General features: G+C 57.9%; 1 protein-coding gene across 1 annotated transcript; it reads left to right on the top strand.

The window, feature by feature from the left end:
- The first annotated feature begins 2,901 nt into the window (after nt 1-2,901).
- On the top strand, nt 2,902-20,494 carry LOC144937822 (scinderin-like). Its single transcript, XM_078865311.1, has 17 exons — nt 2,902-3,331; nt 6,690-6,901; nt 7,119-7,273; nt 7,418-7,579; nt 9,126-9,275; nt 10,329-10,418; nt 10,559-10,691; nt 11,789-11,877; nt 12,781-12,996; nt 13,383-13,504; nt 14,584-14,674; nt 14,927-15,097; nt 15,828-16,005; nt 17,048-17,169; nt 17,470-17,547; nt 18,462-18,522; nt 19,373-20,494. Exons 2-17 carry the CDS (start codon nt 6,709-6,711, stop codon nt 19,537-19,539), a joined length of 2,178 nt encoding a protein of 725 aa, XP_078721437.1. The 5' UTR covers nt 2,902-3,331; nt 6,690-6,708; the 3' UTR covers nt 19,540-20,494.
- Nucleotides 20,495-20,969: the final 475 nt, after the last annotated feature.

The following is a 20,969-nucleotide window of genomic DNA, read 5'->3' as shown; positions in this document are numbered from 1 at the left end:
TGGAAGGGAGTGATGAAACTGCGCCTGCTCAACTCGCAACAGCAACTGTTGCAGCAGCAGCAGCGGATTATATTGAAATAGCAGAAATGCAATTACTCATTGCTACATTCATCTACTCTTGCACGACACCTCCATCGAGTTAGACACACTTCCACAAGGAGCCACGGTGACAAGATGTTAACTACCTCGCCTCGTATACAAGACGCATGGGTTCTACCCCGCCCGCACGCCTGCTGTATATTTGGAGTTTACGTCTCTCTCTCTCCCCGTGGTCGCGTGGATTTTCTTCTCCCGGGTCTTCCGGATTTTCTCCCCACATTTAAAATGAACGTGCGATCAGAGTATTTCGCTGGTGCTGGACATTTCCACATGATGATGAACCACTTCGTTGAGCGACCACTTGTGATCGGCAGGTCGCTTCTGGAAAACAGCTACGTAGCTCAGTGGACCTTAACTGCTAAAATAAAAATAAATAGTTGATAGTTTAAATAGTGTATGGAGTGTGCCGCTTCATATAACTTGGTGAGCCACATACACTTGGGCCCCCTCCTTCACCAACCCCCACGATCCAGCCTGGTGAAGTATGGTCAAACAACCCCCACGACCACCAGGGCGTAGGGGAGACCCCGCCAAACACGTGGATACGGATCTGTACATTTGTATTATTCGGGGTCACATTTTACGTACGATGACGACGACGGACGTGATGATTATATCCTGGCTGGCCTCTCTCCTAAGAGCGATGTTCAGATTCAGGCTGGCGAGTGACTGCTTTGTGCCATCTCTCGCCGCAGGCAAGCTGCCGCGCGGTGTTCGCACGGAATCAGTCACCACAAACCCACATCCCCACGCGCGAGTGGAACTTGATAAGCATATTCATGAATATAACCCGCAAGAACTGCCCGCTCGAGAGCGGTGCTTGTTAAACCTGGCGCATTCCGAGGCGAGGTTTCGGTGGACCACGCAGATACGTCAATGTGTGCGCGTGTGGAGGAGGGGGAGCGGTGGTGCAGCGCTACGAACACGGAAATCTGAGTTCAGTTCCCGCTCACGGCCACGAACACCAGCGACGATGATCTGAACCGGTCCTGGGCCTCCCCTAGGTCGACTTAGCCTCAAGTGACGCGCCTCTAATTAGCATGGTTGGCTATGTACGGTGCTAAAGAAGTTCACCACACATAACTATGAAACTTACCACCCCGTCTAGCTACGAGGTGGCTTGGAGATGGCAGTACAGCAAGTGGGTTCGCCGGGTGTGACGTCTTGTGGCACAAGACGCCTCTTGTCGGGAGCGTGGCGCCTGGGGTCATGAGTGACGCGTGATGCCAAATTATAGAGGCAAAGCAAAGATCCCCCGTATAGCCTACATCGACTGTTGGGACAAGTGGTGCTAGCGGGCTGCTATGATGGCCGGTACAGCACTCGCGGGGGTGGTGTGTGGCCGACACAGCACTCGGCCGCCTTTGTCTCTCTTTCTCTCCCATGCCGACATGTGACACGCCGCACCGGGAACTTGTTTGAGGCTGAGTCGACCTAGGTTAGGGCAAGGACAAGTGCTGATAACAATTTTCACCGATATTGGCCGTGAGCTAGAATCGAACTCCGGTCGCCGAGTTCGTAGCGTTTTACATACAAAAGATAAAAGTCCCCCCTATAGCCTTCACAGGCAGTTGGGGAAAGTGCTGTTCGTGAGCACCTACTAAGGCCATCGCCCTACACGAGGAGGAGGAGGATGGTGGTTGGCGGTGGTGGCTAATAGGCTATCACACACAAACACACCCGGCCGCCTTTGTCTCTCCCCAGAGCTGACGACAGCCACGCCACTGCACGCTTGCGTGGCGGGGACTCGTCGTGGATTTCGCTGAACATATATATTAGCAAACACGTGCCGAGGCGACTTTACCATTTACCAACCCCCACTAAAATTTCACATTCACAGCATCATTAAACCATTGGCACACGGCGAAAGTGCATACTAAAACACACGCACACAGCACACACACGTGCACACACAAACTCTAACGCATTCGCCAATAGCACTGTGGCCTTACAAAAAGACAAGGTCATTCATAGGCGACGTTTGGGGCGACGGCCCTTCGTCATAGCAAAGAGAAGTGGCTCTTCTCCTCTTCCCCATGAAGAAGAGTCGTTGCCCGAAACGTCGCCTCTCGTATATTGCATGTAGGCGAGCGTTATTGACGAAAGTGTTGAGTTTGTATCATGTTTCTGCTTTAAGGCAGAGAGCGAGAGAGAGGGGGGTGGTGAATGTCTGAATGGGTCCAAGTTCTATCCCAGATGTTTCTCTTTAAATCACGGTTTGCTGAGCACGGGGCGACCCTAAAACGCCAAGAGGCCAGCAACCAACAGCACAATTAAAAGCTGTGAGATGGACAAGATTCGAAGGCGTTTCTTTGAGTTGAGCAAGGTTATTGTTGTAAGAGCCGGCGAATGTTTGTGTGTTGAACTTCTTTCGCATCCTACGTAGCCAACCGTACAAATCGGAGGTGCGGGGGAAGGACAACAAACTAAACACAACAACAAAAAGAAGCAGTGCATTCGGTTATGCACCCCCTGTCATTGCAATTCATCCACTCGTCGCGTTTGTGTCGAATGTTTTAAACGTAAACACACGCCCGTCTCGGAATGAGGAGGGACAGGAGGAGGTTTTGTAATGGTGGTTTGGTGGGTGGGTGTGGGTGGATGTGTGTGTGGGTGTGTGGGGGGGGGTGTGGTTTGGGGTGTGGGTGGGGGTGTGTGGGTGACCACAAAGCCCAACCCTACCGTAGCTGTGGGGAGCGGTAGTGTAGCGGTTAGCGCGCTGCGCTACGAACCCGGCGCCCCGAGTTCGAATCCCGCTGACAGCCAACACCAATAACGATTATCTGAACCGGTTGTGGGCCTCCCTTAGGTTTACTCAGCCTCAAATGAGTACTCGGTCCAATGTGTAAACATCGAAACTCGGGTGACAAAGACGGCCGGGCGTGATACTGACAAACCCACCCCCTCGTGTGCCGTGCCGGCCTCCATCGGTGCTGCTCGCTGACAGCACTTGCCCCACAGTCTGTTACAGGCTACACGGAGTATCTTTGTCTTTGTGGGTGTTGTGGAGGCGTGTGACGTCGCTCTGACCACAGAGCCCAACCCCCACCGCCGCTTCGCTTTTAAACTCTCGGCGCAAGGAAGGAACCCCGTGGGTCGAGTCCTCCAGGCAACAGCGAGAGACGCCGTCGACCTCACCGCTCACCACCGCCACCATCTCCACTCGGCAGCAGTAGCGCAGAGACCGACCGACTACCCCCCGCGTCGTCACCACTCCCGACTCGGCACAATCGTAAGCGTCTCCGGTCCGCGCGCTCTCGTCAAAGACCGTCCGCGCATCGTTTGTCGCCTCCCCGACGTGCCTCGGAACGTCGGACAACTGCGCGGCTTGCGAGCCGAAGGCGCGTCGGGGAGACGCGCGGCATTGGCCGCGTAAACATCGGCAGAACTCTTCTGAGATGTCGACTTTGGACGTGGGTGCGCTTGCGCGTGTCGAGTGCATAAGCGGGGAGCGGTAGCGTCGCGCTTAGCGCCAGGCTGCGCTACGAACCCGAGTTCGTTTCACGCTCGCGGCCGACGCCCGTGACAGCGATGATCTGAACCGGTCCTGGGCCCCCCCCTAGGTCGACTCAGCCTCAAACTGGGGAGACAAAGGCGGCCGGGCGTGGTTCTCGTGCGCCCTTCAGGGCTTCATAGGTTCTACTCGTAAACAGCACTTGCCCCTACACTCTGTTAAGGCTACACGGGTGCCCTTTGTCTTTCTATGTATACGTACGTGGGTGGGGGAGTGGTGACGCAGGGGTTAGCGCTACACTCCGAACCCCGGCGAGCCGAGCCTGATTCCCGCTCACGGCCAACATCAGCACCCCCCCCGCACCCCCAGGTCGACTCAGCCTTAAATAAGTAGAGGAACTTGGTGCGCCAGGTCGCCCACCAATCACCCCGTCCGTGCCGGCCTGCTTCAAGAGGGGGGAGGGTGTTCCGCTCACAGCACTTGCCACCAACAACGGCACGTGCGGGGCTACACGAGGTGGCGGCGTCTTGCTGCGATTTGTGGCGTCCCTCGGCGAAACGACGCCCCCCCCGCCCCCCCCCCCCGCCCCCCCAGTTGTTACTTTGCAGGGAAGGGACCCGAACCACTGCCGCCTGTGTCCGCTCGGTTTCTTCGGCTGGGCGGATTTCCAACCCGGCCTCGGCACGTCTCGCGCGAATGCGCTCACGGTTCCCGCTCACGTAACACCGGTGAACGATTATCTTTGGCGGTCGGTCATGGGCCTCCCCTAGGTAGACTCAGCCTCAAATGGCTACCCGGCGCGGTGTACACATCCGCCAATAGGGAGACAAAGGCGGTCGGGCGTGGTGCTGGCCACCACCCGTCCCCTCGTGCGCCGTTCCGGAATCATAGGTGTAACAGCACTTGCCCCAACAGTCTGTTAAGGCTATACGGGGGATCTTTGTCTTTATCTTTGGGGCCGGGGGTAGGCAGGCAAATACAGCACAGAGTTCGGAGAAGCGCTGTCAATAATCTACATCGGGGTTCGAAAAGTGTCAGGGTCAGGGTTATTGTCAAGTTAAGGTCGGGGTTAACCTTAGAATCCGTTTTAGTACTCGGGCCAGTGTTAGGGCCAGTGTTAGTGTCAGTGTTAGTGTCAGTGTTAGGGTGAGTGTTAGGGCCAGTGTTAGGGTACAGTGTTAGTGCCAGTGTTAGTGTTAGTGTCAGGGTGAGTGTCACAAGTCCTTGAAAGATCTGGGCAAAGTCCCATCAGTGAGCTCCTCCGGCAGGCAAGGCTGCGTTGGCTGGGTCATGTAGCCCGCATGCCCAGCCACCGCATGCCTAAACAGCTTTTGTTCGGCCGCATCGAGGGGGCTAAACGGGCGCGACACGGGCTAGAGAAGAGATGGAGTGATGTGGTACAGGAGGACGTGGAGCTGAGTGGACTTGCCGATGACTGGTACCAGCGGTGTCAAGATCGGCCTCAGTGGAGGAGGCTCGTGAAGGACGCTACTGGGCAGTTGGAGGCAGTCGCCCTCCAACAACAACGGAGGGCGGAGGAGCGACGCTCACAACAACGAGCGGAGCGCCGGGTGGCTAAAGCACAGCAAGTTGGCACAGTAGGGGGCACAGGTGGTGCATCAGCCAGTCATCTCGGTCATCTCGGTCAGTCGACCCGTGGCACCTGCTGGGTCTGCCCCGTGACCTCCTGCCAGCGGGCGTTCGACACTTCACGTGGCCTCAGGGTGCACATGGCCTGGCACAAGCGTCGTGGTGACGTCACCGCCACTTAGTGGCGAATGGCGGTTGTTGTTGTTGTTGTCAGGGTGAGTGCTGTGAAGGTACGAGTTGCGTGATGCATCAGCTGCTCGATTTCCCGTAGCCGAGGTTTTGCCGCCTTTGTCTCCCCCTTCTGGAGAAGAGGCGACATTGTAGCGGCGAGGCGATCGGAGTGACACAACGCGAGTCGGGCAGTCTCCGCCTCTTTCATCACCTCCAGCTTCCTCGTTCCTCCTCGTCTAAAATCGAAGCCATCCCCTCCGGGCAGTCAGCTGCACTGTGATGGAGCCGGGCTCGCGAGCGCAGCGACTTGGTGGTCTTCGCACGGTCACGGATGGCTTGCACGGAGGACCCAGAGACTCGTCGTGTAGAGGACCCAGAGATACCTCGTGCAGAGACACACAGACTCACCACACAGAGACCCACATACTCCTCTTGTAGAGAGCCACATACTCCTCTTGTAGAGACCCACAGACTCCTCTTGTAGAGACCCACAGACTCCCCGTGCAGAGACCCACAGACTCCCCGTGCAGAGACCCACAGACTCCCCGTGCAGAGACCCCCGAGATTCGTGCAGAGACCCAGAGACTCGTGCAGAGACACAGAGACCCGTGCATAGACTGGCACGTGTGCATCGTTCGGCACGATGTCCGACGTTTCGCTCCCCAGCACGTGCAGAGACTCATCAGACATCGAGCCGAACAGCACATAAGCGCGCGGTACTGCCCCGAAAGGCATCGGAGAGCAGTTGAGCAGCACAGCCGCTAACACCTATAATCAGCAGCAGCAGCAGCAGTATCGTACAACACGAGAAGTCAGTTTTGCTGGCTGGCTGGAGAGGGACGGACTGACGGACACGCCGCTCCCACTCCCGAGCGCCGCGTCTCTCCAACCGCGCGATTCTTCGCAATAAGTCAGCGACCCCCTCCCTCGTCCCTCGGCACCCCCTCCCGTCGAGCCGCTGGCTCGGCTGGCAAGCGGCTCCCACGCTCGACTCGATGACGGTGGCTCCGTGCAGGTCTCCGTCTCTCGGCGAATATTGAAGCGTTGCATCTGCGTGCCGTGTCAACGCACGCGGTTTGCGCCCGAGTTCTTGTCCAGGGAAATTGAGTTTTCAGGTGCAGACGCCGTGCAGCCGTCTCGATACGGGCAAAACAAAACTATATATGTGTCTATTTGTTTGTTGCTTCTCCCTTGCGATGGGACTTTGTAGGATGAACGTTGAGTTTGATACGGGCACGGGGTGACCAATACGGTGTGAAGTGGTGTGTAATAAGGGAGGGCACTGATAATAAAAGGTCGACAGCAATGCACCTGGAACGTGAACATCCACCGTGCGCTTCTCTCCATCCTCCTCCCCCATCCCGTTGACCCCCAGAACCCCCCGACCTGAAGCCATGGTGCTACACGCGGGGTTCAAGGGCGCGGGCCAGGAGGCGGGGCTGCAGGTGTGGAGGGTGGAGAAGCTGAGTCCCGTGGCCGTGGCGCGCAACCAGTACGGCAACTTCTTCACGGGGGACGCCTACGTGGTGCTCAACTCGCTCAAGGCCGGCGGAGGAACCCTGAGCTACAACCTCCACTACTGGCTCGGTGAGCGGCGCGCGGGGGGGGGGCGGTGCAGCTGGCCCTGGGGGGGGGGCGGCGGGGGGGGGATGCGATAAAGGTCCCCACGGAGAGGTGGGCGAATTTGACAGGGTCGTGGTTGTGGGGAAGGGGGCCCCTAGTCTGGCGCGCGAGATGTCTCGACGTGCCGCGGCACGTGCTGATGCCGTCCGACGTTTCGGGCCCACGCGTGACCCCGCCGCAGGTAGCGAGTGCTCTCAGGACGAGTCCGGCGCGGCGGCAGTTCTCACCGTGCAGCTGGACGACTCCCTGGGGGGGCGGCCCGTGCAGTACCGCGAGGTGCAGGGACACGAGTCCAACTCGTTCCTCTCCTACTTCAAGGGCGGCATCAAGTACAAGGTGCGCGCGCGCTCGCGTGAACCGCCCGGTGCTGCTGCTGCTGCGTAACACCGGAGCGGCGAGCTCCCTACTCAGGTCAGAGGAGGAGACTCTGCAGGACCTCGTCACTTCGTCGTCATCGTCGTCGTTGTTGTTGTCGTGCAGGCGGGCGGCGTGGCCTCGGGCTTCAAGCACGTGGAGCCCAACCTGGCGGACGTGAAGCGGCTGCTGCACGTGAAGGGGCGGCGCACGGTGCGCGCCACCGAGGTGCCACTCGCCTGGAAGAGCTTCAACCAGGGGGACTGCTTCATCGTCGACCTGGGGGCGGTGAGGATGGACACGCACAAAGACAAAGTTCCCCCGTGTAGCCTGTAACAACAGACTGTTGCTGTTAGCGAGCGCCTATGAAGGCCGGCACGGCACACGAGGGCGTAGGTGGCCAGCACCACGCCCGGCCGCCTTTGGCTCCCCATTGGCAATGTTTACAAATCGCACTAGGTACTCATTTTGAGGCTGAGTCGACCTAGGGGAGGCCCAGAACCGGTTTAGATAATCGTCCCTGGTGGTGGCCGTGAGCGTGAATCGGCCTCGGGTCGCCGGGTTCGTAGCGCAGCGCTAACCGGTGCACTACCACACTCGCACACATAGATTAGCACAGGACCCATTAATAAATACACAGCACAGCAGAGGCTGAATGAGACGTATTCCTGAGCCTCAACCACTTCCACTCTGCATCAGGAAGGAAACGTTGTGGGGGAGATGTCCAACCCAGCGATAAGTAATTATCAAATTCTCATTTTCAACTTTCAATAGCTTTCTGAGGCCAAGCTATTGTAGGTTTGAATAGAGTCTAGGTGGATGCATACCCCCTTCAGTGATTGAATGACAAGCACAGCTGACAGATGACAACCCGATGGTCAGTGGACAGATCAGCTGGTTGACTCAGTCTTGCCTGCCCTCCTCGTACGTGTCTTCATCTTGGGAGGGGGCGTAAGCCACCACAACAATCACCATTCGCTGCCTCTTGATGCAGAGGCGAGCTCACAATGACCTGGGACTTGCGGCTTCCCACACGGCTCTTCACCACGCTCCTACGCCCCCTGAATTCAGAAAAAGATCCACAGTCTATTGTTTGATGTTATCCTGCGCCGAGTAGAAGAATCTCCGTCCCTTGTGGTCGACTGGTTCCTTGGCCAACACCTGGCCCAGGTGGTTTCGCACCCACAAAGACAAAGATCCCCCATATAGCCTTAACATAATTTTCAGTCAAGTGCTGTTAACGAGCACTTATGGAGGATGGAGCGGCACACGAGGGCGTAGGTGGCCAGCACCACGCCCGGCCGCCTTTGTCTCCCTCGAGGCGATGTTTACACATCGCACCAGGTACTCGTTTGAGACTGAGTCGACCTAGGGGAGGCCCACGACCGGTTCAAATAATCGTCACCGGTGTTGGTGATCGTGAGCAGGAATCGAATTCGGGTGCCGGGGTTTTCAGCGCAGCTTAGCGCTAACCGCTGCGCTACCGCTCCCTACACTCACATGCGCAGGCCCACAGTGACACACATACAGACACGCAGACACGTGGGTGTATGTGCACACAGGTTAGACGGTACTTCACCCCTCGCTAAATCCACGCGTGTCTCTCTCAGGGGATCAAACGCAAGCGGAGTGTTTTCTTTGCTGCCCCAGGTGACCGAGTGGTCAAACCAAGCCAATCGAATTTCGTCTTCGCTCAGCCTCCCTCCCTGCCTCCCTCTCCGCCGTCTCCGTCTCTCTCTCTGTGCCTCTCTCTCAACGCCCGTCGGTCGCCGTTGCAGAGCGCCCCACACTCACGCGTCGCGGCCCTGTTGCGGTCCGCGGGTGCCCCCTACAGAACATCTACCAGTGGTGCGGCTCGGGCTGCAACCGCTACGAGCGCGTCAAGGCGTCCGAGGTGGCGCGCGGCGTGCGGGACAACGAGCGCAACGGGCGGGCGACGGTGCACGTGGTGGAGGAGGGCGAGGAGCCGGCGCCGCTGGTGGAGGTGAGCGGCCGTGCGCCTTTCACCCAACGTCGCCGTCGTCGCGAAGTCGTCTCCGCCGCGGCCGCTGTGCGGTCGACTACATTTGGGCGGCGAATCTGTCGATGTCCAGCAGTTTTGACGCACGTGGGCTTTCGTGGCCCGTGTCGTTCGTAGCAAGGTTTCTTTTGGGGGGTTGGATTGCGTCAAAGTATTTGCGTCGTTTTCCCACCACCGCCCGACGCAGCCGCTTAGTAAGTAAGGTTTGTCACGTGGAACAAGACGTGCCTATGTCAGCACACCGGTGTGTTGGAGAGAGAACCCACAACATTTACAATTGTAACCAATTGTAAATGTTGTGGCACGTTTTGTTCACGTTACTAACCTCAGGTTTACCAACACATTTACGAGATCTAACCCACAGACTCGTTATTATGAACAACCTAAACAAGCAAACAAGCGTCTCGCCATTTCGTCAGTAACCAATAAACCAACCAACGAACCGTCTTGCCAGCCTTTAACTCGACAATTGATCGTCTATCTCACTGTCTAACCATCTCACAAATCAACCATCTCGTCATATTTACAACCAACCAGATAAACAAAACATCTGTCTTAATCTGTAACCAACCAATAATCTAACCCTCTTTATAACGAACCAGAGAATGAAACATCCCTTTTACCAAGTCGCCAACCAATCATCCAACCACTGTCACCCTTCACGTGCAGACCGCTGCACAGCAAGCTACAGTGCTAGCCACGTGTGTTTCATGGGGTCCACGTGCTTTTATTTTTCCATCATCTGGCATCACTTGACCTTCAAAGTAATTTGTCAAAGCCAATTTTCCTTACAGCAAAAGTTAGTTTGATTTAGGATTGTGTGATATTTTTCCGATGCCTCCTGTAACACCGCTGGTTGTCTCTGCTATGTGTTGAACTGCCAACCGTGCTCATTGGAGGTGCTACGATGTTCGCTCTCCGGCATCGCTGTTGCAGTGGTTTTGTAATTGTCAATGAGACCGTCTTCACAAAACCAACACACTTGAGCTTGACCTCTGACCTCTCAATCCATTTCAGCTGCTGGGCTCCAAGCCGTCCCTTCCCACGGGATCCTCCGATGACGTGGAAACGGATCTCTCCAATCGGAATTCCGCCAAGCTCTACAAGGTGATGACGACAATGATGACGATGATGACGACGATGATGACGACGATGACGACGACAACGACGACGATGAAAACAATGGCGGTGACGCTGCTGGCACTCGAGACGCCAGCGACGATAATGGATGTCGTTGCTTGTCGCAGATCTCCGACGAGAGTGGCCGCATGGAGGTGAAGGAGGTGGCGTCCGCGAGTCCCTTCCAGCAGTCGCTGCTCCACTCGGGAGACTGCTTCCTGCTCGATAACGGCTCCGCGGGGCAGATCTTCGTGTGGAAGGGTGAGGGTTAGGGCTAGGGTGAGGGTGAGGGCTAGAGTGAGGGTGAGGGCTAGGGTGAGGGCTAGGGTGAGGGTGAGGGCTAGGGTGAGGGTGAGGGCTAGAGTGAGGGTGAGGGCTAGGGTGAGGGCTAGGGTGAGGGTGAGGGCTAGGGTGAGGGTGAGGGCTAGGGTGAGGGTGAGGGCTAGGGTGAGGGCTAGGGTGAGGGTGAGGGCTAGGGTGAGGGTGAGGGCTAGGGTGAGGGCTAGGGTGAGGGTGAGGGCTAGGGTGAGGGTGAGGGCTAGAGTGAGGGTGAGGGCTAGGGTGAGGGCTAGGGTGAGGGTGAGGGCTAGGGTGAGGGTGAGGGCTAGAGTGAGGGTGAGGGCTAGGGTGAGGGCTAGGGTGAGGGTGAGGGCTAGGGTGAGGGTGAGGGCTAGGGTGAGGGTGAGGGCTAGGGTGAGGGCTAGGGTGAGGGTGAGGGCTAGGGTGAGGGTGAGGGCTAGGGTGAGGGCTAGGGTGAGGGTGAGGGCTAGGGTGAGGGTGAGGGCTAGGGTGAGGGCTAGGTTGAGGGTAGCCGTTCAGCTGCACACCACACGTGGCATCGTCTCTAGCAGCTGGGATGCGGCCACGATAGTTTTCTGTCAAATTCACGGCCGCGGTCGAGGAGAAAATAAAACCAACACAAGAGGTCACGGGAAGGTCACAGAATAAGGCGGGGGTGGGTTGCAGGTGCTCCCATGCGCCATGAAGGAGGGCCACTGCCCGAAACGTCGCCTATTACATGTTTTCCTTTTAAGGCCGCTAAGCTGGGTTTGCTAGCCCCGACAGCGCTTGGATGGATGGCCACGTGCACAACAGGTGCTATAGGCTGCTGTTGGAATGTGCTAGAGTCGCCGGGCAGCAGAGGGCAGTGCAGCCAAACCCGTGGTTGCCTCACGCTTCGGCACTCCCGCTCGTGCCCGCGCCGGCGTCCCCGCCCGTGACGTCGCAAACCCGCGCCGCGCCGAGCAGCACGTGACACGGGGAGTAGGCACGGCTACAGCGGAGAGGGACACGGGATGCGGTGTGGCGGGCAACATTAATCGCGACTCTCACCTTTGTTCCCGGGCGATCGCCTGCAGGCCAGAAAGCGAATGCCGACGAGCGCAAGAAGAGCATGAGCACGGCGGAAGAGTTCCTCAAGAAGATGAAGTACCCGCCCAGCACCCAGGTGACAACGCCACCGCAAACCACCACTCCTCACCAGCCACTCCTCACCAGCCACTCCTCACCAGCCACTCCTCACCAGCCACTCCTCACCAACCACTCCTCACGGCCTGCCCAATGGGAACTGCGGCTCTCCGTCGCGGGGCCACCGGGCAGCCAGATGGCGTTCCGACCTCGCGAGCCTCGCGACCACCCCTCCCTGCCCAGCCGTGCGTAGCGAGTAGAGAAGAGCCCCCCCCTCCCTCTACGTTGCTGCTCCTCCCGCGTCTCTCCCCAGCAGGGACGTGTGGTCAGGGGAGGCAGGGGAGGCAGAGCCTCACCTGTCATACTCCAATGAAAATAGCTGTGACGAAAAGCAAAAAAAAGAATAATCAAATTAAAATAGTATTAAGATTTTTCCACTGATCTGTGTTATAAATGTCATTTCTGTACGATTCCAATCATTTTATAGTCAAAATCGCCAAATTTGCGGAGCTCCGCTGCAAATACAGGAAGAGACGAAAGGTGAGGCAGCGACGAGCTCAGCCTCCCCTCTGATTGCGCAACCCCTCAGTAACTGGATGGAGCACGGCAATAAGCGCGTGCCTGTTACTATCTCAGTATGTCACCAATGTAATGTTTGTAGACCCCTTCGTTTCATGTCCTCGCCTTCCATACTCCAGGTAACTTATTTCACGTATGTGTCTAAAGATATTTAGGCTCGCTGGTCTCATCATGAAACTGCAATGGAAAAGCACCAGGGGAGGCAGCTATCACATCTGCCTCACTGAGGGGACGTGTCTAACACCCCCCCCCTCAGTGAGGCCACGCCCCCTCAGTGAGGCCACGCCCCCTCAGTGTGAATCTGGCTCTGACACTGGCCAGTCCCTCCCCAGCCATTGACCTCACCGCACGTCACTGCTCCCAGGTGTCGGTGCTGCCCGAGACAGGGGAGACGCCGCTCTTCAAGCAGTTCTTCCTGGGCTGGAGGACCAAGGGCGACGTGCTGACGCCCGGCAAGACGTACAACGTGGGCAGCGTCGCCCGCGTCCAGCAGGTGCCCTTCAACGCCTCCACCCTGCACTCCAGCCCGGCCATGGCCGCGCAGCACGGCATGGTGGACGATGGCAAGGGAGACGTTCAGGTGAGCAGGGGGTGGGGGGAGGAGGGCGGGGAGGGGCGTACGTACCTTGAGCTTCTTTCGCCCCGTACGTAGCCAACCGCGCTAAGCGGAGGACAGCCAGGCGTGCTGGAGAGTGGGCATGGTAATGGGATTTGAGAGTGGTAATTGGTGACTTGCTCGCACGATCGTGGCCACCTAGGCACTCGCTCACCAACTCACTCACACACGCACGACAGCAAGAAGAACCGCCATTCACCACTAAGTGGCGGTGACGTCACCACTGCGCCTGTGCCATGCTCAGCGCACTTTGAGGCCGCGTGACCCAGGTGCCGTGGGTTGACACACACTCACACACGTACACACGCACGTGCCACTCAACTGCCCAACTCGCTGTCCGGGCCGACCAGGTGTGGCGCATCGAGGGCCTGGACAAGGTGTCCGTGGATCGCGCCACCTACGGACAGTTCTACGGCGGAGACTGCTACATCATCCTGTACACCTACAAGACGGGACAGATCATATACACCTGGTGGGGACCGCTCTCCGTTTCATTCCACACTCCACGGCCCAGGCCAACCACGCTACGGCACTAATTCTCATGCACGCACCCACGCACGCACCCACCCATGTACGCACACACTCACCCACGCACGCACCCATGCACGTGCTCATGCACGCACCCACGCACGCACCCACCCATGTACGCACACACTCACCCACGCACGCACCCATGCACGTGCTCATGCACGCACTCACGCACGCATCCACACACGCGTCCACACATCCACACTCTCACTCACACACGCACCCACACACGTACTCACCATGTCTCATGTTCGCAGTGCCTGAAACGCACGTCAGGAATTGTAGAATTGCCCCAGCTGATGACACATGCGCGCGTGTGTACAGACACACGTGTGTACAGACATACGTGTGTACAGACACACGTGTGTACAGACACGTGCACGTGTGTACAGACACGCGCACGTGTGTACAGACACACGCGCACGAGCTCAGCCGACGGGCGAACGTCGCTTCGTTATCGCTGTTGGCAGTGGCACGCGTGGTTCCTCGTTTGAACGGCACGTGGCGAGCGCGGCGCGGGAGGTTCCGCTGGGCGAGGTTGTCATTCTGCCACCGATCCTTCGTGGGCTCGTTTATATATTTATATAGTTATCCGTGTCATCGGCCGCCCACAGTCCTTCCGTCCTGAGTTAAGTTTAGCCCGAAGCTCGCCGCAGCAGCGCGCCATGTGACACGCCGTCAATCAGACGGCGGGAACTTGCCCCTAAAAGCTGACACTTTTTTGAAATTCATTAAACAAATCAAATAAAACTAGATTCGAAGCTTTCGTGACTGCAGGATTTACTCTTTGGTTCTCTCGGTAAAGTCACGTAGAAAATAAAATCAAATAATAATAGAATAGGACGTTTCGATTGCAACACAAGCAACCATCATCAGGTAAGAATGAATGAGAAAAAACATAGTAAACTTAGAAATATAATTCATTAATTCTTACCTGATGATGGTTGCTTGTGTTGCAATCGAAGCGTGGATAGAGCGTGTCTGACGACGTCGTTGTCGTTTTGTGGTGCTGGTGGCGAGCAGGCAGGGGGTGAAGGCGACCCCGGACGAGCGAGCACGCTCCGCCATGCTCACCGTGCAGCTAGACGACTCCCACGGGGGCTCTCCCGTGCAGGTGCCACATGCCCCTCGCACCCCACCCCACCCCCTCCTCCTCTTCATCCCCCTCCCTCCTCCACCTCCTCCACTTTCTCCTCTTCATCCCCCTCGCCCCCCCACCCCTCCCCCTCCTCCTCTTCATCCCCCTCCCTCCTCCTCCACCTCTTCCACTTTCTCCTCTTCACCCGCCTCGCACCGCTTCTCCCCGTCTCCTCCTCCTCCTGATTGTATTTCTCGCACGCCGCCCAACCCCCGCCCCCCCCCCCAGGTGCGCGTGGAGCAGGGCTACGAGCCCCCCCACCTGCTGAGCCTGTTTGGGGGCAAGCCCCTGGTGGTGCACGCGGGGGGCACCTCCCGCAAGGGGGGGCAGAGCCCCCAGGCCCCCACGCGCCTCTACCAGGTGCGCAGCTCCTCAGCGGGCGCCACCAGAGCCGTCGAGGTGAGGTCGTCGTCGTCGTCGTCATTTTATTCCTTGACAACATTCACGTCCACTCTCCGTCATGCTCTCTCATCACCATCATCAGCAGCAGCAGCAGCCATGGCCTATCCACTGCTGGACGCAGGCCTCACCACTCGCCATCCCGCACTCCATCGAGACAACATTCAGATCTACTCAATCATCTCCCACCTCCTTGCCTCTCCCTGCCTTCTCCCCTCTCCCTCCTCCACGTGTTTGCTCACCTATAAACTATAAACTATTTTTCAGAAGCGACCTGGCAACAGATGATAGCTCAACGAAGTGGCTTATCACGTGCAAATTTATAGCAGCCAAATACTCTAAACGTGGAGGGAAGAAGCAGAGGACCCAGAGAAAACTCCACGCGACCACGAGGAGAGAGACACGCAAACTCCAAATATACAGCAGCAGGCGTCAGGGTCGAGATTGAACCCACGACCTCCTGCACACCAGGCGAGGTCGTTAACATCTAATAGCCACCGTGTTGATGATGATGAGAGAGACATGCAGACTCCAAAAATACAGCAGCAGGCGTCAGGGTCGGGATTGAACCCATGACCTCCTGTACACCAAGCGAGGTCGTTAACATCTCGCCACCACTGTGCCACCTTTCCCATGCCTCCCACCTCCTCGTACCTCCTACCCACAACCCCCCCTCCCCGCCACCTTCCCCGCTCGCCTCCCCTCCCCCCCCATCTTCCCATCCCCGCAGGTGGCGCTGAGCGCCGCCTCCCTGAACTCGAGCGACGCGTTCGTGCTGCTGGCGGGCGGCGGCGCCACCGTGTGGAAGGGCAAGGGAGCCGAGAAGGCCGAGCAGGAGGCCGCCGCCTACGTCGCCAAGCTGCTGGGGGGCGGCGGGGTCAAAGATGTGGCTGAGGGGAAGGAGCCTGGTGAGTTGGGGGGGCTGGGGGGTGGGGGGGGATCGGGGGAGGCGGCGCTATCACGCCCTGGAGAGTCGTGTGAGTGGTGGTTGCGCCCCACGCTGAGCACCGTGGCGTTGCCGCGTTGTCTGGGAGGCTCAGCGAGGAGACGCGTGGGCGAGCCCGAGGCCACTGGCACCGCCCACTCTTTACATGGCCAAGCCCACGAGGCCACTGGTACCGTCCACTCTTTACGTGGCCACGCCCACGAGGCCACTGGCACCGCCCACTCTTTACGTGGCCACGCCCACGAGGCTACTGGCACCGCCCACTCTTTACGTGGCCACGCCCACGAGGCTACTGGCACCGCCCACTCTTTACGTGGCCACGCCCACGAGGCCACTGGCGCCGCCCACTCTTTACGTGGCCAAGCCCACGAGGCCACTGGCGCCGCCCACTCTTTACGTGACCACGCCCACGAGGCCACTGGCGCCGCCCACTCTTTACGTGACCACGCCCACGAGGCCACTGGCGCCGCCCACTCTTTATGTGGCCACGCCCACGGGGCCACTGGCGCCGCCCAATTTAAACGTGAAATGAAACGTTGTGTGGCGACGCTGCCGCCTGCTGCGTTGGCAGTGGTGCACAAGCACAAGATGGGAGACATTTTGGCCAATGGCCCTTCTTAAGTAGCCCTTTCAACCACGAGCACCGCCCACATGGTCCCTAGCCCCGCCCACTGCTCAGGTAGCTCCGCCCTTGGCGGAGCTACCTGAGCAGTGGCTTGGGGCTCACACCAGGGGCAGCCTTTCTGAATCCACCGGCACTGTCTACTCTTTCCACGGTGGCCAGATGGTAGAGGTGGGAGCCACCCAAACTTTACCCCACCACACGTGACGGCCTGGCCATCGACTCACACCGGGACTATCCCGGTGGAGGTTTCTTTTTTCCGCCAGCCCCTCTGGAGTTGTGGGCACCCAAATGCTTCATTTCCCCCCCCCCTGCCCAACTCTAATCTCCCTCCGACGCCTCTCCCCCCCCGCTCACATTCACCCCCCCCCCCCCCCTGCAGCTGAGTTCTGGTCGCTGCTGGGCGGCAAGAAGGACTACCAAAGCTCGCCGAGACTCAGCACCAACTACAACGACCACCCGCCCCGCCTCTTCGCCTGCTCCAACAAGACCGGCCGCTTCCAGGCGCGCTCCCCGCCACGGCTCCCTGCCCATGGGCGTTCACAAATAGCAACACGAACAGTGACACGAACAGTGACATGAGCAGTGACATAAACAGCGACACAAACAGCAACACAAACAGCAACACAGAGACATGAAGAGTGACACGAACAGAGACACAAACAGAGACACGAACAGTGACATGAACAGCGCGGGGGACATGGTGGGGGGGGGAAGAGGATTAAGAAACTCGTCTATTGTTTCGACTGCCGCGCCGCGAGATGGCTCGCTCAGTCGCCAACTGTTCCACCTCGTCGCTCGCAGGTGGAGGAGGTGTCGGGCGACTTCACCCAGGACGACCTCGCCACCGACGACGTGATGCTGCTCGACGTCTGGGAGCAGGTGCCGTCCCCCTGATCCCGGCGTGCAGCACAGCAAGTAGTCTAAAACGAACGCCAGCGCACCAAAGCCATCTCCTACACCTTGCACAGCCGGTGGTGGAAATTCCACATTCCTATGGCGGGGGTGGGAAGAGACGGGGGGGCGGGGGGAGCAGTATCTCCATAACATACCCACTGTTGGCTTCCCCACAAAGTGGTTGTAATTTTATCGGCCCCGGAGGGAAGATGGGCCTAGTCAACTGACAAAGCAGGATTTCAACTCGCAGCCGTCTGATTCGCTCACTCTACTGCTCAGCCGCCTGGCCAGTACAGCAAGTAGGTTCCTAGTGACATTATTGAGGTTATTTATCGTGAATGTGCCGCTGGATGGGAGGCGATTGGCCTTTTGATGCTTGTCCTGGGTTGCCCACCTTCAGGAGGCAGATTGTGGGAGGTGGTCACTATGAACACCGCTTGTAACACGCACGTGTTGCTGGAATCAGATGCAAGGTTCGATCGAGAACTTGGAAGGTGCGGAGCTAGAGCTCAAAGTCCCTCCTATTGTAGCCTGAACCAGGTGCGAGCCTGAATCAGGTAAGAGCCTGAACCAGGTGTGATGGTGCTTGGATGCTGCAAATGTGCGGTAGAGTAGAATGGGAGAGAGTTCCAACGGTCGGTGCCCAGCCAGGTGGGTCCCGGTTCTCTAGGTGCGATCAGCAGATCGTTGCTCCGTGCGACGCGGGGGGAGCGGTTCGCTGTGGTTAGTGGGGCGAGACTGGCGGAGAGGTTTGAGCGGAGACCTTCGTGGTGGCGGCGGTGGCGGTGGCACGCCCACGAACCCGTCGCTTTGGTGGCGAGGGTTGGCGGATCACGCAGACGCTCTCTGACCCGCGTATAACCGGTGTCGGGGGAACTCCTCCCCTGCTGCGCCCACAGCTGTTCGTGTGGATCGGCAAGGATGCCAACGATGTGGAGAAGCAGGAGTCGCTCAAGTGTGGTGAGTCACAGCGACGGCACCGTCGGGCAGACGCCCGTCCCGGTTCGCGTGCCAGGCCCGGTGAGGTCTCCCGATGAGGCGTGCGACGGAGAGCGCCGCGCGGCGACGATGAGGTGTCTGCCCATAGACTCACGTGCGACTTATCGGCTCACTCCGAGTCTCACAGATTCAAGTAAACCCGTAGTTTGACACGGAGACCCACAGGGCTCGCATTGTGGTTTTTCCACAAGCCGGAACCAAACCGTGCTGTTGGGCTGGCCTCGGAAGACGTCGGAATCAGGCTCGAGGGCCAAGCAGGGCCAGGGGCGGGGTTAATGCCGTGTGACCTCAGTCAGGACACTGCGAGGACACGGCGCGTCTCGGATCGCTCACCTTGAGCGACGCGCCGACGGCACGGCTCGGCTTCCGCAGTGGAATAAAAACAACCTGGCGCCATCCTCCTGAGCTGGGCCGGGGCTGGCTCGGCACAGCCTCGGCGTGGCTCGGTTGTGCGGTGTAAAAAGATTTCCCATAGAGATTCACCGGTATAAATAAATATTCTGATTCTGAGATGGCGGCGATGGAATGAGCTCGTCTGCAAGAGCTCCATGCATCATTGCTTTGCGATACCACAGAGATGGCTTGGGGAAGTCTTCATCAAGCAGTGCATTGTTCGGAGCTGATGATGAAGTTGATGAGACATAGAGATCTGTGGACTGACACAGAAACCCACAGAATTACATCGAGGCCCATAGACTCAGATCGACACCCATTGACATACAGAGCCTCGCGTAGAGACCCACGTGTTCACATAGACACCCACAGACTCGCCGTGTCCCCCCCCCCCCCTACGCCGCGTGTCGTCTCGCAGCCACGTCGTACCTGCAGACGGACCCGTCGGGCCGGGGGAAGGGCACCCCCGTGGTGGTGGTGAAGCAGGGGCACGAGCCCCCCACCTTCACCGGCTGGTTCCTCGCCTGGGACCCCACCAAGTGGGACTCGGACCCCTTCGAGAAGATCAAGGCGTCGTTCAAGTAGGGAGCGGGGATCCGAGGCGAGGAGACGGCCGCTGCAGATTCACCAGCTACTGCAGCAGCGGCGGCGGCGGAGCGACCCGCAGGTTGTTCAGGCGCTCCGCTTCCACCCCGACCGCTTTCGTCTGACAAACCCGCTCGTCACGGTCATTCGAGATGTAGCTCGCGACAAGAGCGGAGCCCGCCGCGTGCATCGATAACACTGTGGCCCTCGAGGGAACAAAAGATATTGAACGTTTCGGTCAATGGCCCTTCACCCGTGGAGCATTCATGGCACAAACCTCTGTGCCACGAATATTGTCCCACTGTCATCGCCGATCGTGCCGAGTTGTTTGTGTGATTGTTTACCCGCCTCTGCTGACGCAGCATCACAAATCAACCATCTGGAGAGAGACGCTCCGCCTTGACTATAAACGCTGACGTTTGGTGCTGCTGCTGCTTTGGCAGTGGTGTAATCGCATAATTGACAATTTTAAACCGTAGCACATTTGCTATGAAGAAGGTCCATTGCCCGAAACGTCACGTCTTACACGTACTTTTCCTTTAAGGCCACGCAGTGTTATTGACGAACGTGTTGAGTTTTCTGTTGTCAATTGACTTTGCGGTGAAATAAATACGAGAGGCCTGGAGGTTTCGGGCTGCAGCGCACACGCGTGCCAACTGGTGATCAGCTCGACGCACGATCCACATCGCTTTTGCATCACGCGGGTTATTGTTGCTCCCATCATTGTTTTTACAACGCCTGCTGCCGGGGAGAAAAACGGAACGCATTCCAAGTTTGCTTTTGCACACACCCCTTGACCCCGGCGGCGGCTACTGTGTGGCATGTCTTTTGTACGCTTTGCAGAAACGCGGTTGATGCGGACGCGCGTGTTATTCCGCCTGCCTCGGCAGCCTTACGTGCTAAGCTCGCGAGCGCTTTCAAACATTAATAAATAAATAAAGGCCATTTTACTCACGTGGGAATCGACTCGATGACTTTACTCCGCGGTGTGAGACGCTACTTCAAGTACTGTAGTCCTCTGCAGCGGAGATCTGGGTTCAAACCGGCGACGAGAGATATTTATCCATAATGGAGGGGTTTTTTGGGGGGGTTAGATCGCGTAGATATAAATGTGTCGCCAAACCCGCTACCAACCGATACAGCCAATTAGTAAGGTTTGCCACGTAAACAAAACGTGCCAATTAGTTACTCGTACAGCACACCGGTGTGTTGGAGAAAACCCACAACATTTACATTTACCACTCAAAAAACCTCTATTATCAATAACTTCGGTCGTTAAAGCCGACGTGTTAAATAGATCATTGATCATCGTCATCACAATCATCACCAGCCTTGGTTAATTCACTGCTGGGGGAAAGTCACGCCAAGCATTCCCCACCTCTCACGAGGTTGCGATGGTCGAAATGCCAAGAGGTGGAACGCGTCCGAGA

This window comes from Lampetra fluviatilis, chromosome 20, assembly GCF_964198595.1.
Source record: "Lampetra fluviatilis chromosome 20, kcLamFluv1.1, whole genome shotgun sequence".
NCBI classification, from domain to species: domain Eukaryota; kingdom Metazoa; phylum Chordata; class Hyperoartia; order Petromyzontiformes; family Petromyzontidae; genus Lampetra; species Lampetra fluviatilis.
Note: the sequence above shows the minus strand (reverse complement) of the source record. Positions and strands in the feature narration are given on the sequence as shown.

Excerpts from the sequence above, each read along its gene's own strand:
- LOC144937822 (XM_078865311.1), top strand. The coding sequence starts at position 6,709 with ATGGTGCTACACGCGGGGTTCAAGGGCGCGGGCCAGGAGGCGGGGCTG. Across the intron at positions 14,675-14,926 it reads ACGGGGGCTCTCCCGTGCAG|GTGCGCGTGGAGCAGGGCTA; the intron begins GTGCCACATGCC and ends CCCCCCCCCCAG. Across the intron at positions 18,523-19,372 it reads GCAGGAGTCGCTCAAGTGTG|CCACGTCGTACCTGCAGACG; the intron begins GTGAGTCACAGC and ends GTCGTCTCGCAG.